This window comes from Melanaphis sacchari, unplaced genomic scaffold (assembly GCF_002803265.2).
Source record: "Melanaphis sacchari strain LSU unplaced genomic scaffold, SCAv2.0 Contig559_pilon_pilon, whole genome shotgun sequence".
Classification (NCBI taxonomy): Eukaryota; Metazoa; Arthropoda; class Insecta; order Hemiptera; family Aphididae; genus Melanaphis; species Melanaphis sacchari.
This window is the reverse complement of record NW_020271388.1, coordinates 2,615-18,485: the sequence shown is the minus strand read 5'-3', so window position 1 is coordinate 18,485 and position 15,871 is coordinate 2,615. Positions and strand designations below refer to the sequence as shown.

The 15,871-nt window shown below is 31.5% G+C and overlaps 3 protein-coding genes across 3 annotated transcripts; 2 read left to right on the top strand and 1 right to left on the bottom strand.

Annotated features, from left to right (window-relative positions):
• Positions 1-5,828: 5,828 nt before the first annotated feature.
• Positions 5,829-6,304, bottom strand: LOC112599813 (the record flags this gene model as incomplete). The annotated part of the gene is made up of 2 exons (XM_025346871.1): positions 5,829-5,995; positions 6,112-6,304. Coding segments are annotated over 2 exons (360 nt in total), but the record flags the coding sequence as incomplete, so codon positions are not given.
• A 1,301-nt stretch (positions 6,305-7,605) lies between these two features.
• LOC112599812 lies at positions 7,606-8,398 on the top strand. The gene is made up of 2 exons (XM_025346870.1): positions 7,606-7,633; positions 7,995-8,398. Exons 1-2 carry the CDS (start codon positions 7,606-7,608, stop codon positions 8,396-8,398), a joined length of 432 nt encoding a protein of 143 aa, XP_025202655.1.
• A 25-nt stretch (positions 8,399-8,423) lies between these two features.
• On the top strand, positions 8,424-8,813 carry LOC112599811. The gene has a single exon (XM_025346869.1). The coding sequence runs from the start codon at positions 8,424-8,426 to the stop codon at positions 8,811-8,813; it is 390 nt and encodes a 129-aa protein (XP_025202654.1).
• The last annotated feature ends 7,058 nt before the right edge of the window (positions 8,814-15,871 follow it).

The following is a 15,871-nucleotide window of genomic DNA, read 5'->3' as shown; positions in this document are numbered from 1 at the left end:
GGGGTTACGTATTTATTTACTGTTTACATATACATAATACCAGAATAGAATAATACCCAAGGCTACATTTTACTGTTCTTATATTAAGAATAAATAACAAGACGCGAGGGACAGCGATGTCATGGTAGATATCTTGGTAGTTAGGTTTAAGGTTATAATATCTAAAATACATTACTTCCAATTATTATCAACAGTGATAAACAGTATAATGACGTCATGGACAGTAAGGAATTTTTCCTGCTATGATCCATTCGTATTTATACAGCTGACGCAATTATTGTTTTAACCGTGTATTTGGATCTATATTTTACTATATCACTATCTAGAAATACTAGAATACTTTTGTCCAAAAATAATAACGGTCCAAATTTTACGCGGCCCACCGAGATTTTCTCGGTAGCTCGCCGGTTCAATTCGGGCCTGACTACAAGGAAAAAAAAGTATTGTCAAAAATGTTGTAGGTACAAAATATGCCTTAAATAGGTACATTTATTTTTAGATTTTTCATCTTCTTTTATCAGAAATAATTATAATATTACTAAAATTTATATTAGATACTTATAAAGTTATAACGGTATTATTGAATTAAATAAAACTATTTTAAAAATATGTTAAAATTATTGAATTTAATTGATTGTATTGAAGTAAAAGAGCATTTTGTGATTTATATTGAGAATTTTTTTTAGATTATTATATTGAGGTTTATTGAGGTAAAAGAGTATTTTGTGATTATATAGAGATTTTATTTGAGATTTTTGAAGATTATATTGAGATTTTTATTTTTGATGAGAAATAAATATTTAAATTAATGAATACGGGTTCCCAGGGATAGAACGCCAAAGTTATTATTAACGAGTTTGAGGTACTCGCTAAGGAAACGTTAGATAAGATAATTGATATTTTAGAAAACGATAATATATTAGATATTAATTTAGGTGATAGTAATAGTGAATTAATTAATGACGAAGAAATAAATAGGCTAATCGAAGAGGATATATTAGAATTAAATAAAATTAATAAACCAGTAGACGATATATTAAATAAAAGTTTAAGATTAATTAATTTAGACGAATTTGAAAATAACCCTACTACAAGTACATGTAAGATAGGATTAAGAAGTAATAAAAATATTATTCATACCGAGTATATACCAGCTAAGCCAACAATAAAATTTAAAAAACGAGAAGGGTAGCTGCTAAATTCGTTCCACTGTTGTTGACATTGGAAGAAAAGGAAAATCGTTTAACGATTTGTCAAGACCTTAAAATTCGATCTGCTGATATTAATTTCATAAAAAACATCATCACAGGTGATGAGACATGGGTTTTTGGGTACGATCCAGAAACAAAGTTAAAAACAAAATTTTCCCCTCGACTAAAAAAAGCTTGCCAAGTGAGATCGAATGTCAAGACAATAATGATTGTTTTTTTTGATATTGAAGAAAGTATTGTTTATTATGAATTTGTGCCCCATGGACAAACAGTCAATCTGGTATTCTATAAAGATGTATTAATACGTTTGCGAGAAAGAATCCGCAAAAAGTGCCCAGAAAAATGGCGAAGTGGAACCTGGTTTCTTCATCACGACAATGCGCCAGCACATTCATTGTTGTCAATTCGTGAATTTTTGGCTGAAAAAAAAATACCTGTGGTCCCGCACCCTTTCTATTCTCCTGATCTAGCCCCATGTGATTTTTTTTCTTTTCACGAGACTAAAATCTGCGTTTAAAGGACAACGATTTCAAGATGTAGAGGAAATTAAAGCGAATCGATAACAGAACTTAAAGCTATAACTTTAGAACAGTTCCAAAGGACTTTCAAAAAATGGCAAGATCGTTGGAACATCTGCATATTATCTGGAGGAGAGTATTTTGAAGGCGATATCTTTAAATGATATGTAACTTCATTTTTGTAATTATTAAAAAAAAAATCCTGGTACTTTTTGAACAGACTTCGTATATGGAAAAAATTTAATCGACCATAATAATAAAATACGCAACGTATTTGAACGGTTACAGAAACATAACTTAAAAATACAACCAGATAAATGTCAATTTTTAAAACAATAGTGTTTATATCTAGGACATATTATTAGTGAGCACGGAATAAAACCAGATCCGAATAAAGTTAAATCAGTATTAGAATTTCCAGTACCTACAAATGTAAAAGAAATTAAATCATTTTTGGGACTTATGGGTATTATCGGAAGCTTATAAAATCTTACAATCTTATAGCACAGCCAATAATAAATATATTAAAAAAGGGTGTTCAATTTAATTGGGAAACAAAATGTCAAGAAGCATTCGATAAATTAAAAACAATACTTTGTTTGAACCATTATTACGATATCCATATTTTACAAAACCGTTTATAGTTACTACAAATGCGAGCGGAAAAGCTTTAGGCGCTATATTATCACAGGGAGAAATACCATTAGATTTACCTATCGACAGCGTGCGCCGGTACCACTAGCGCTCTGGGTTAAACAGAACTTAAAAAACTTATTAAAAATTGTCGATAAACAAATTAGTATACTGAAAGCAACCGCGAATATATTTAAGGAAGCCACCCAAATGGAAATGCAAATTAATAGGTAAGGAATACTATGTGATAGATTAGAATCGACCGTGAATCAAACAGTAATGAATATAGAAATAGTCGAAGCTAGAAAAAATATAAACGAACAATTCAATATTTTAAATTTACTATTCCAACAAATAAGTTTCGAAACCGATACAATATGTGAAATAATTATAGCCGCTCAAGAGGGTATAGTCGTCATGGAATTATGACGACAATTAAAAGATATTTCTTTAAACATTCCAAAGGAACAAAGCTTATCATTTGATTTATATCAAGTATCATTGTACTAATTGAGTAAAAATATGTCAAAATTAAGTATCTTCTTATAATATAAAACGAGGAATAGTTGCTACACGGGCCGATAGGTTTAGTGTCCCGACTAATCGAAAAATTACAATTTTTTTCTTCCAGTCCTTATCCCATATCTCCCGCCGTCGTCGTTATCGTTATCTCCCACCGCCGTCGTTATCGGTTCGGTTATTGCTTATTAGTTTATTACTCATTATTATTGTTTTTATATACCGTTTTTTCCGCTTTTCGCCCGGTTTTCCGGCCTTTCGAAACCTCTTTCCGTCGCGTTCTCGACGCTTTATTCCGGAGCGAGTCTTTTTCGTCCCGTTCGCGGCCGTCGCGTCCGGTAAACGCGTTTTCCGGTCAGTCGTCGTATCGTCACTACTGTTTTTATTTTTACGATACGATAAATCGTTTATCCGTATCGAATACGCGTCCTTTTGTTTTCGGTGTCTCCACCCTCGGACGCAACAAAATTAAAAAATGTAAACGGATACGTCGGAAACACTCTAAACGACAATAAATATGCGATTTACGGTTTCGTGACACGCGAATCGTAAAAATTGTATCACTTTAACGACGTGTAATGTAGTATTCGTCTCATCTCTAAAACGGTTTAAGTGCTCGAAATTCGGTTACGGTTTTCAACTCATACGGTAGTCGATAGGTGTTAGGATAGGTTCCCCAACGTTAGGTAGGCAGATTTGAATCCCGTTCCGGCATAATATAACGAGCGTCTGGAGACAGCACCCTCGGAGCAGTTTTCCTTATCACAATACCATTATCACATAACCAACCAAGATACCGGTTACAATGTTTAATACCATTCCTTTGGTTAATACTTTATCAGTATAATTGATATTAAATTTAAATTATTATTTATTACCATAAGGCATAAGGGCATATTAACGTTTTTAGCAACTTTAACAAAATTGAAAATACCAATACATATTGATATTATATAATTATTTTGTCATTTTGTCATGATTATTAGTTACTACAAATTACAATACTTATTTCAATTTTGTATAATAATTCAACATTGTTTTACTAAACACTAAACTCACATTAATAAATATGGTAAGTCATTAAAAAAATATAAAAAATAATTATTCTTCACTGAAGTCTAAAATTAAAATTGTTTAAATTATTAAATTAGTAATCTTATTTTGTATAAGAGTGGTCAAAATCAGTATGAACGTAGAGAGTTTTGTTTTTTCCTTTCAAATCATCTATAATTTGATTTTTTATTGTTTGTGTAGGTTTATTTAATCTCTGTTCTTCTGGTGCTTTTATCCTTTGTTTTTTGGTTGAATAAAACCGCAACTGTTTTTTTGCGTTCTTATTAACAGGTTCTTGATTTTCTACATTTTTTATTAAATTATTTTCTCCTTCATATAATATGCTTAAACCGGTATCAATAGAAGCATTGATTTTCATTAGTTGTTGTGGACTTAATGTGCCTGCTTGTGACACAAACATGTGATAGAATTCTTGAAGTTTGTTACCAATGGATTCCTTGGATACAGAAGTCAGTTGTTGAGTGATTGGAATTTTCATACATACTTCATCAGTTATCATGGGATTACATACATCACTTGTTGAAATTACAACTTCATCGTCAACCATATTCATTTTTACAGCATGGATATGCTTGCACATATTATTCTTAATTGTGTAATCATAACAGGTACAAGAAAACAAATGAACACACACTTTACATGCAACACACATAATTTTACATGCACATGGTTCACGTTTCTTAACAAGATAATTTTGATCTAAAGTTTCAGATGTTACAGACCAAGTGATTTCAGATATTTGTTGAATTCCAGAAGAATTAATATGAGCAGCAGAACGATGACGACTATTAATAGCATTTACGTAGTGATTAACTTTTCCACCATTGCACAGTTTTATTAGTCGTTCAAAGTTTTTATCACGCAATGATTTTAGTAAATGCCATAGTAACACATCAAGGCGTTGATTTTTTTTTCCCTTTAAATATACATGTTTTAAAGTTTTATGGAAAGCTTCTAAAACCATATTTGTATTAAGTATTATTTGATGCCGATAGCAAGCTGCCCATAACTTTTTCCTATGTACATATGTTCGCTCAAAGTATGCTTTAAAATTATGCAATGTTGGCTCCTCTTCTAATTTATTAAGAAAAGAAGTTAAAAGTTCTTCAAACAGATTTTCATTTGGTTCTTCCAGTAATACACGAAGCGTTTTATAAATATAAGCTTTTATATTTTGAGAACCAGCGATTTTTTTTAAGTTCTTGCGCCAGTTATTGTCAACATGCCACTTACACAACAAATGATATTGAGGAGTAGGCGACATTGTGTTAACCCATGCATTCCAAAATGCTGGCGCATCATCACTCATAAATACATTTGGAGTTAGGCAACCAATTACCTCCCTAATTTTTGAAAAAAAACTTTCATATGTACTTCGTCAATTTTTGTGCTTATACAAAATGCAGCTGGGTATCCTTCTCCAAATTCATCAATTACTACAATTGTAGTTAAATTAAAATTGTATTGATTGGTGCCATGTGTAGAATCTATACACAATTTTCCATTACTAAATTTATGCAAAACAGCTTTTTGAGCTTCAGTAAGGATTATTAACATAAAATCGTTTAAGTCTAATGGATGATATTCTGTTCCTTGGGTTTTATAAAGAATAATTGGATTTGAAGAACTTTCGGCAAATTTTTTTACTTGAAGATCCACACTCAGAGCATCAATATCGTGTAATTTATACTTGTGAAGTAATCCAAACTTAGTGGAAATGTTGTAAACATCTTTCCTAGTTATGATGTTTTTTTTTCAATTGTATTATCAAAGTTGTCACGGATTTGATCAATAATGACATTAGAAGGCACTCCATTTTTAATTTTATCTGGTAATGTATAAGAAAAGTTATGAGTAAATAGTAGATATTACATTAAAATGTAATTAAAATGTTACAGTTACCAGCAATTGTTTCCTGAACAGAAGAAGGAATTGGGAGAAATTTTATATCATTCTGATGTCCATGATGTGTCTTACAATAAGTTACAACAACGTTATTATCGGTGACTACTGTTCGAATAAAAGAAGGACAGGATTGATCTAATAGTCCAATTAGAAAAATAAAGCATTTAATGTTTAAAGTTATCTATATAATCTGATCTATTATTAAGGATATAAATTGAATTATTTGTACCCCTCGTTATAATAACACATACCTATTTTGCACGATCCAGTAATTTTTAAGGCACGTTTCCCCATACTTTTACTATGAAATACTCCTGAACGATGACAATAGTACTTTCTTGTAGCTACAGTTTTAGTTTTATTAAATTTTATCCCTCTGTGTTGAACAAATTTAGTAGATGAGCATATTTCTTCCCTCTCTTTCCAATCATTAAATTCTACAATTAATTAACAAAAAATGTTTATATAATGTTATTACTTCATCATAAATATAATGTACATCATATATTTTACCTTGTAATGAAGCAAAATTATGAGAAGTTATTTCTAACTGAGGATTATTTTTCTCAATTCCAGTGAAGTGGGTAACTTTTATATGTCGAGCTAAATTATATTTTTTTTTAAATTGGATACTACAGTATGCACATTCAAAATACATAATTAAAAAAATATATCAAAAATCAATGTGCTAAAATATTTAAAAATTATCAAATTAAAAAACGATTTACTAAAATATTTAAGAACCAATATTATTCAGACATACAACAAAGTATTCATATAGAAAATGTTACATTTATAAATAAGAAAGTTTCCACAGGTAATAAAAAGTAATATAGATAACAGTTGTAAAGAGGTTTTACCTGTATTAATTAAATGCTGTGTGTAGGTATGTCAATACTGCAGACAATGCAGTACATAACTATTTTAGGTAATAATAGAAAAAATATAGGGAAACGTGCATTAAAAATTATTGGATAGTGTGAAATAGGTATTTAATATATTATATATAGGTATATAATTTAGATTATTTTTGACAATGTACATTATATTTATGATGAAGTAATAAACTAATAACATTATATATAAATATTTTGTTAATTAATTGTAGTATTTAATGATTGGAAAGAGAGGGAATAAATATGCTCATCTACTAAAATTCTTCAACACAGAGGGATAAAATTAAATTATGTATATAATTATGTATTTCATAGTAAAAATATCCCGCCTTATTAAATTAAATTTAATGTGTCCTGTTTTGCCATTGTATTGTAATTTGTAGTTACTAATAATCATAAATTAATTCTAATGTAGAATGATACTCATTATGCATGAATGAACATATAATGTTTTAGCAATTTTTGTATTTGGATAACCATAATTAATTTAAATGTACTTTTACCAAAAAATTTATAAAATATATCCCCCATTGAAATTTCCTGGGCACACCACTGTAAACAATACCCAATATTTTTAATTTAACTTTTGCCCCCAATAAAAAAAAATCATAATTGCAAACTCAATATTAATTAATTTATTATTATCATCAAATTCGTAAATATATATATTATTTATTATATTTATTGATTTATCTATCTATAATCTATATTCTATTCTAAAATACTTAAATAAAATAAATAATATAAATAATATATAAATTGTAAGACGTATGTAATGATTTCGCGACCATCATAAAACCCTCTGCGATCCTAATTAGTAATTTGGGTCGAGACCCGAGGTTGGGAATAATGGGAATCGCTGTGTGCCTGTGTTATGGTAATAATTTAAATAATTTAATATTTAAATTTAATATCAATTATACTGATAAAGTATTAACCAAAGGAATGTGTAGCGATCATAGAATGGTCGAGAATCTTCGTGGCTGGTAGGCAACACAAAATGCATATACGCACGAGGGTTCTCGAACATTCTATAAAAGAAGAAAACTCTAGAACACACCAGGGTCACTATATATATAGCGGTGCGACAACGCCGAACCCACCAATTATGCCTATACCGTGGTGCACGCAGTGTGACTAACGCAAACAGTGTATATATGTGTAAAATAAACTTTCATTTTTCATAAGTTAATAAATAGTGTTTTCATTACATTTTATTTAAATCATAAACACCAAAGTGGTGACCTCGACGAGCGAAAAATGGAAGACAAAAAAAAAGCAGGAGCCGACAAACGAAGTCAACATAATCGGCGTAAAACTACCACCATTTTGGAAATGCGATCCAGCTGCCTGGTTTAAAAGAGCTGAAGCTCAATTCCGACTAGCACATGTAAGTAAGTCTCAAACCAAATTCGACCATATTCTAACCATGCTTGACGAAGACATAATCGGAAAAGTAAGTGACATTTTAGACATAGATAATACCGAAAACGCTTATCAAAATTTAAAAGATAGGCTTATCAACACATACGGTAGGACTGAGGAAGACAAATTTCGCGAGTTAATTTCTGGAATTTCGTTAGGCGACGAAAAACCTTCATTAATGTTGTCAAAAATTAAATCATTAGCCGGCAACAATTAATTGTCCATCTCACATATTAAAACAAATGTGGTTACAACGCTTGCCTAATCAAGCCCAAATAGTATTAGCAGTAGCTCTAAAAACAGCTATAGTCGACGAACTAGCAGAAATGGCCGATCGGGTAGTAGATGTCTCACTAAATACAGTGAACCAAATACAAGAACAATACAAACCAAATAATATAGAAGACAAAATAGCTGACCTCCAACAACAAATCATGCAATTACAATTACAGCAAGGACGAACTTACTCAAGAAACAAACCGGGGAGTCACTCACGTTCAAAATCACGATCCCGTTTTAATGCAGATGGACCACTATGCTACTTCCATTATAAATTTCGTAGTAAAGCACAAAAATGTCTTAAACCATGTAAATGGACTTCACAAAAACCATCAGACAACACGGAAAACTAGAAACGCCCTCCGTGCCTGCAATTGAGACACGGAGGGGCTCTTGCTGTTTAGAAGTTATAGATCAAAAAACCAATCAAACATTTTTAATCGACAGCGGAGCTGAAGTTTCAATAGTGAAACCAAATAAAGCAGACAAGTCTAATATCTCAACTCGTGTACTCTATACGGCAAACAATCAAACTATATCAAACCTATGGAAACCGAACAATGATTTTAGATCTAGGACTTCGCAGACAATTTCGTTACACATTTATAATAGCAGATGTAACTCGTTGCATTCTAGGGGCAGATTTCCTAACACATTTCAACTTAGAAATCAATCTCAAACGCAAACAACTTCTTGAAGACGGCGTTACACATCTCACAACACCATTGGCTACCTCTCTCAAGACCAGTGTTGTGCACAGATAACTTTAAAATTATCTAGATAAGATAACAGATAATGCGTTACAAATTTATCTAGATGAGATAAATAGATAACACTTAAAATATTTATCTAGATAATAGATAAAAGATAATCACATTTATCTAGATAAAAAAAAAAGATAATTAATATTTAATAATTTAATATTGTAGATCCGAGAATAGTTATAATATTTTGGTTGGGCGTTTTTCTTCTTCTTCCCAAGTTAGGATTTCTGCGTCAAAAGTGTATTTCATAATGAAGAAAAAACTGAGAAAATAGTTAAAACTATTATTCTGTAACTAATCTGTTTTTTTTTAAATTAAGATTAAATGTAAATAAAATACTTTATTGTTCAAAATTGTGTTACAGAATTTTGTCTATAAAATATATTTAAATAGTTAAGAGTACATAATACAACAACAGAAGAACATCATAGAAAAACATCATTAAATACTTAATAAAAATTAAAACTATATTTATTTACTTTTTACATAAATATAAAATATGTTTTGTTATGTTTATGTAAGTAATTAAAATAAAATAATTTTAATAGTTATACCATAACTAAACATGTACAGCATTTAATTAATGTCAAAATAAATACAATTATACATTAAACTTGTTAGATTTTAAACACATTAATATCTCAAACGTCTTGTCACTCAAACGATTCCTTCTTGGAGTTAAAATTTGAATTCCATTGCTAAAGAGCCTTTCTACTTGTGCCGAAGATGGTAATGTAGTATTGTATTTTAAAAATATATGTTTTACTATTGGATAATGGTCTAGAATTATTAAATCTTTTCCATCTTTCTTTTTGGAATTTAAGTAAGATAATCCTTGTACACTAGCCAAGTTTTCACATCTATGCTGATTGGAACTTTCTAATGGTTGAGAATTGGAAATTGGTGTATAAAATTCATCGCCACTATCATTGTCTGTTGTAGAAGGTCCAGATTCAGTATTCATAATAGAACTAACTTCATTGCACTCTAACAGAAATAAATTTTTACAAACATCAGAGAACTGAGAAGGCACCCAACTGAGTTTAAATTTTGGAAGGGTCACCGATGACAATATATAGGGCTTACTTTTTGGATCATTTAAATCAAAAATAAAAGAGTATCGTTTTTCAAGACCTTTTATAATAGATAAAGACAATGGCTTGCAATAGGTCAAATGGCTTTGGTTTAATAGTATACGTCTAATTGCTATAATAGTCGGAGCAACATAACCAAGGTAACAGGATTTTTCACCTTGGAGTTTATCCAAAGCTGTAGTCAAAGGCTGCATAACTTTAATGTATTCCTCCAAAAAATTCCATTCCGTTGTTTTTAATTGACTCAGATTCAATTTTTCAAAGCACTCAATTATTTTTTCACGGCAAATCATAATTTTTTTAATCACATCATAAAATGAATTCCATCGAGTTATTACGGGTAATGGGAATTTACACTTACATATTATATTCAAAACTACATCCGATGCCATTGTACTCCTGCTTACTAAATTCCAAAAGGCTGTCAATTTACCAAAAGCAGATCTAGATATCATTTTGTATTGATTATTAGTAATTTTTGAAGTATCAATGGTAGCAACTAAATTGAGTGTGTGTGCAGAACATGTTATATGATTAGAAAGAATTATATCCAAATCATCATTGTCTTCAGAATATTCATTATAGTTGTTGGAAGCAATAGTTAAAATATCGGAAACATTTACTACTTCTACAATATCATCTAGTTCATTTTCAACATCATTTTGTAAAAATTCAGATTCTATTTCAAAATTGTGTTCAGTATTTTGGTCGAAAGCATCCATCAATATATTAATATTTTGAGCATCTAAAGTGACATTATTTTTTGAAACTGTTTCAGGCGGTGCAAATTGTTGTGCATAAACACGAAAGGCTTTACCAAAATTACTGGCATTGTCAGTAACTGTATGTGTTATTTTTGTGACATTAATTTTATAACTATTCATAACTTTAGAAATACATTTAGCAATGTTTGAATAATTATGGCTTCCTGCTATTCGTTGACATGCTAGAACATATGAACATCGATTGTATGATTTTTCTTCTATGTAATGCAATGTCATTCCTAAATAACTTTTATTTAATGAACTCCATATATCTGTAGTAATACATACATACATTTTCTCAGAAATTACATTTGTTAAGTCAGTTACATATCTTTTGTACTTGTTTGATAGCTGATTACAAATAGCTCTCCTATCAGGTACAAAATTGTCACCAGTCAGGCCAATAATAAGTGCTCGAAACGAAGGTTTTTCACATGTTGAAATCGGCTTCATCTCTTCTACAATATAGTTGAAAACCAATTCAATAACCTGAAAACATTTTATAATTTTTATTTGTGAAATAATAATAAACTAAAAAAATGATATAAAGTTGTAATTTTAAATTAAATGTAATAGAAAATTAATGACATATTATGTTTTTACATTTTGAATATATTAATTATAAATTTAATTTATTTTAGGTAATTATTAAAAAACAGGTAATAAATAAATATCTTCAATAAACTTATGAGATTTTGTAGGTAAGTACCTATAATAATTTAAAATTTTCTGAATACAAATTAAGTAAGGACATAAAAATGAACTTTTTAAATAATATAGTATACAGTATACATTATTTAAAAATTTTTTATTATTGTTCTTACTTTATATACTTTATAAACTATAATATTATTTGATACAGCAGAGTGGCAGGGTGCAGACTGTAGACGCCAGACGCTAATGCCCAATAGAATAATAGATACTCAGTAACTAGTGTGTGTATTTTAATTTACAATTTAACAGCTGGTTCTATTTTCTCCGTAATTTTGTATACGGATCAAATGTATTATCAATATAAACACAATTAAGTGGTTTGGTCCGTAGACGTAACGCATAAACTATTTTTAGCTAAAAATGTTTTTCCCGCAATGTTGACTACGGCACTACGCCGCATTTTATCAGGCCAATGTTCGTACTCACGTACACCACAGTCTATAGTCTGTTATTATCATAATATTTATTATTATTGATGTGTGCTAACGCCGTATTATCGTTGAAATCAGGAAAAAGGGAATTTTACAATAACAACACGGATTTAAGTTTATAAACACTATTTGATTTTATTTAATTAATTACGAATTTGCTTATATTAAAGAGGTTCTGTCTACATACTAATGGAGGTTCTGCTTCACTCGAGTCCGTACTCCGACTGCCGACACGGTCCCGTCCGTGGGAACCGTACGGGTTGTCGCACGATGAATTCGCTGACCAACGCACTTCCCACAGTCACGTAGGCCACTGCGTTAGCCAGCGAATACACATATCGCATACAGGGTGCTTAATATATACAGGGTACAACATACCCCCCGAGTTAAACGGAAGCAGTCCCTGCGACCTCGTAAATACAAATTACTTCCCCAAATCTTAAATAACATCTTAAAATAATAACATGTTTGCTTAATATTCTAAGTGCGCTAGTATACAATATCGCCACATGCGCCTTGCTTACTTAAATCTATTCTAAACTAAATGTTCTCTTGGTTACATGTTCAAATTACAAAAAAAAAGTTATAATAATATATTTAAATTTGAGTTTCCGCTACAACATCTCGTGGTTGGTACATGATGGGTTTTCTAGCGGTATATTTAACAAAACAGAATAAAGAACTCAAGAGAGTTATGAGAATGGTCAAGATAATAATCAGAGATATGATAAGATATAGGTTACTTTCTTTTGGAGTATAATTTTTATTTCTTTCCACTTTTATGAGTTCCTCGATTTCTTTTAAAGATTTAGAATGCCGTGATAAGTCTTCTAGACCAATGCCGTTCTGACTCTCTGAAAAATTACGTGATTCAAAGAGGTCCTGAGAAATATTTGTTACTAAAAGAGAACCTAGTCCTTCACTTTGTGTAGGATTATAAAGATTTTGACTGGAGTTCCTAACAATTGTTTGCGATGGAAAGAGAATAGTTTGTTTTGCATATAAAACACATTGTGGGTTTAATGTTAATTGCCCTGTCCCATTAAGGATGATGTTGTGCGGATCCTCATTATCACACTTAATAGCTACATTTTCACTTACTGATACGTACAACCATGTATTTGTTAATTCTAAGCGACTAAAAATAGAATTAGTAATTTTTACATACTGAACTTTACATACAGAAGAATTTTCCTTTAAACCTAAGAGAGAATTGACCCCACAGATTGTATTTGTCGAACTATACATGCACATGATCTGCGAGCAATAGAAAGAAGTGTCGATACGTTTACAATTTCCTAACTGCGATTCTGTTAAAGGGATAAAATATTCTCAATTTGAGCTAAGTGCTAAGGCAGAAGGTACAGATGTAAAAATAGCATATGTCTGACCCTGTTGTCGAACAGGAAATGGTATAAGCCTATAACCCTTGTAGGAATTAGAACTGATTAAAGGGATTTTTTGTATAAATATAAGCGTGTTGTTTGCGAGTAAAATGGAAACTTGTGTAACCTGAATGAATTTTGTGATACTAAACTTCTCTAACGGGAAAGGTAAATTTGAGCCAATGGGAAGAGTTAACTGAATTTCTCGTAATTGTTCCACATATTGTCGATGAATCATGAGGCTAGGATGAGCTTGTCCGTGAATTGCAGAGTTCACAATATGTAGGAGTTTCTGTATACCAAATGCTTGTTGGGTAAGCAGTAAGCTTATTCCTGTGACTTGCTCACTAAGCATTTCTCGAGCGTCTAGTTCTGATAGCGTTGAAAGCGACTTTCCCAGTTTTTCACTTAGATGTGTGACCAAGTCTCCCATATTCTTTCGTTCTTTAGAAATTATTGTCAAAGTTGAGTTTATATCGGTAACCGTGGCTCGTACAATTCTGGTCTGTGCTTCTAGAATGTTCAGGGTATCAGTTCTAGCATTACTCAATTCCGAGATTTTGGAGTTTAAGAATTCCGCATCCTCATCCGAACACACGCCGAATAAAACTTTGGAAATTCTGCCAACTGCATTGAAAAGACCTCTTCTTACTCTTGTTGGTTGGTAATTTGAGTCTAAAGATCCTAGAATTTCTCCCTTGACTTGTTCGATTTGGTGAAAAATCGATGTTGTACTGGATTTCATCCATTCGCAACTTGAAAGAACAGCTGTTGATTGGTGCACCCAAATATACTGATTACAAAATATTTCGAGTTGTTTATGGAAAGCGACGATATCGTTATGGTTAGTGTCTAAAGCGGAGATATTCAGGAAAGTTACAAGTTTGAATTCGTTGACCACTGGATGTACTGTGCCCATGGGTTGATACAGGATGCCTGACTCGGGTACGGAATCTATTGTGTATCCTGTTCTCCCAAATACTATATTGATCTGAATGAAGAATGTTGATCTGTAACATTATTTTTTTTTTTTGTTTTGTTTTTTTTTTTTTTTTTTTTTTTTTATATATATATTTACTATACTAATATTTACAACTATGAGTAGCTCACATTACTCTAAGAAAGGTTTAACAAGGTTTTTATGTACTTTTGCCTTCTTTTTACCCCTGAGGATGGTCACATTGTCGTTACAATTTAGTTCTAGGACTTCGTAAGGTCCAAGCCATTTGGCACTCAGTTTACCTTTTCTCGCTTTGTCTTGTAACATAACCCTATCTCCTACATGAATGTCAACGGAATGTGTGGTTTGGTCGTAGTCGAACTTAGTTTTCTGTTTCTTTTGAATTAAGCGTTCTCGAGCGATCTGATGGGATTCCCTTAACTTCTGTTTTAACTCTGTTCGGTAGTCATCATAATTATAACGGGCTTCTGGGGCTTTTGTCAGTGAATTAGGCACTAGCAAGGTCTTGCCATATAGTAACTCGTAAGGTTGTTTCCCCGTAGAGCTATGTACCGATGAGTTATACACGAACATAGCGTACGGAACGTACGAGTCCCAGTTTTGTTGGTTGACATCTACATAATGTCGAAGATATTCTCCTAGGGTTCTGTGGCTCCGTTCAAGTGCCCCGTTCGCCTGAGGATGGTAAGGTGACGTTGTGGAATGCTTTATGCCGATAAGCTTGCATGTTTCAGTGAAAACTCGACTAAGAAATTCGGTACCTTGATCACTTACAAGACTCTGAGGCATCCCATGAATACATACAAAAGAAGTCACAAAATGATAGGCTACCGTGTTGACTCTTTATTGGCCATGGGTGTTGCGATTGAGAACTTAGTTAGATCACATTGCATGGTTAGTATATATGCGTTACCATCAAGAGTTCGTGTTAATGGACCCACAACGTCTATAAATACTTTCTCAAATGGTTCCGACGCTGTGGTGCTAATTATCATGGGTTGTTTTGTGTTACGGTTAGAAATTTTATTTACTTGACATGAGGTGCATTTATTAATGAATTCGGTAACACCCTGTTTCAAACCTTCCCAATCATACTGACACTGAATTCGTTTTATTGTCTGTTGTATACCACGATGTCCTCCTAAGACTGTGACATGATGTTCATGGATTATAGCATGCTTGTCCAACTCGGAAGCGTTTTGCTGGGAGATTACTTGAATCAAAATGCCAGAATTTTGGAATATGTATTTTATCATTTGTAGTACGGCAGATTCATCCGGCTGATCTAAGCCACAACC

What these genes read in the sequence shown, in the direction of transcription:
- LOC112599812 (XM_025346870.1), top strand. Translation starts at nt 7,606, where the DNA reads ATGGGAATCGCTGTGTGCCTGTGTTATG. An exon ending in CGCTGTGTGCCTGTGTTATG is followed by an intron (nt 7,634 to 7,994) that starts GTAATAATTTAA and finishes TAAACACCAAAG; the next exon opens with TGGTGACCTCGACGAGCGAA.
- LOC112599811 (XM_025346869.1), top strand. Translation starts at nt 8,424, where the DNA reads ATGTGGTTACAACGCTTGCCTAATCAAGCCCAAATAGTATTAGCAGTA.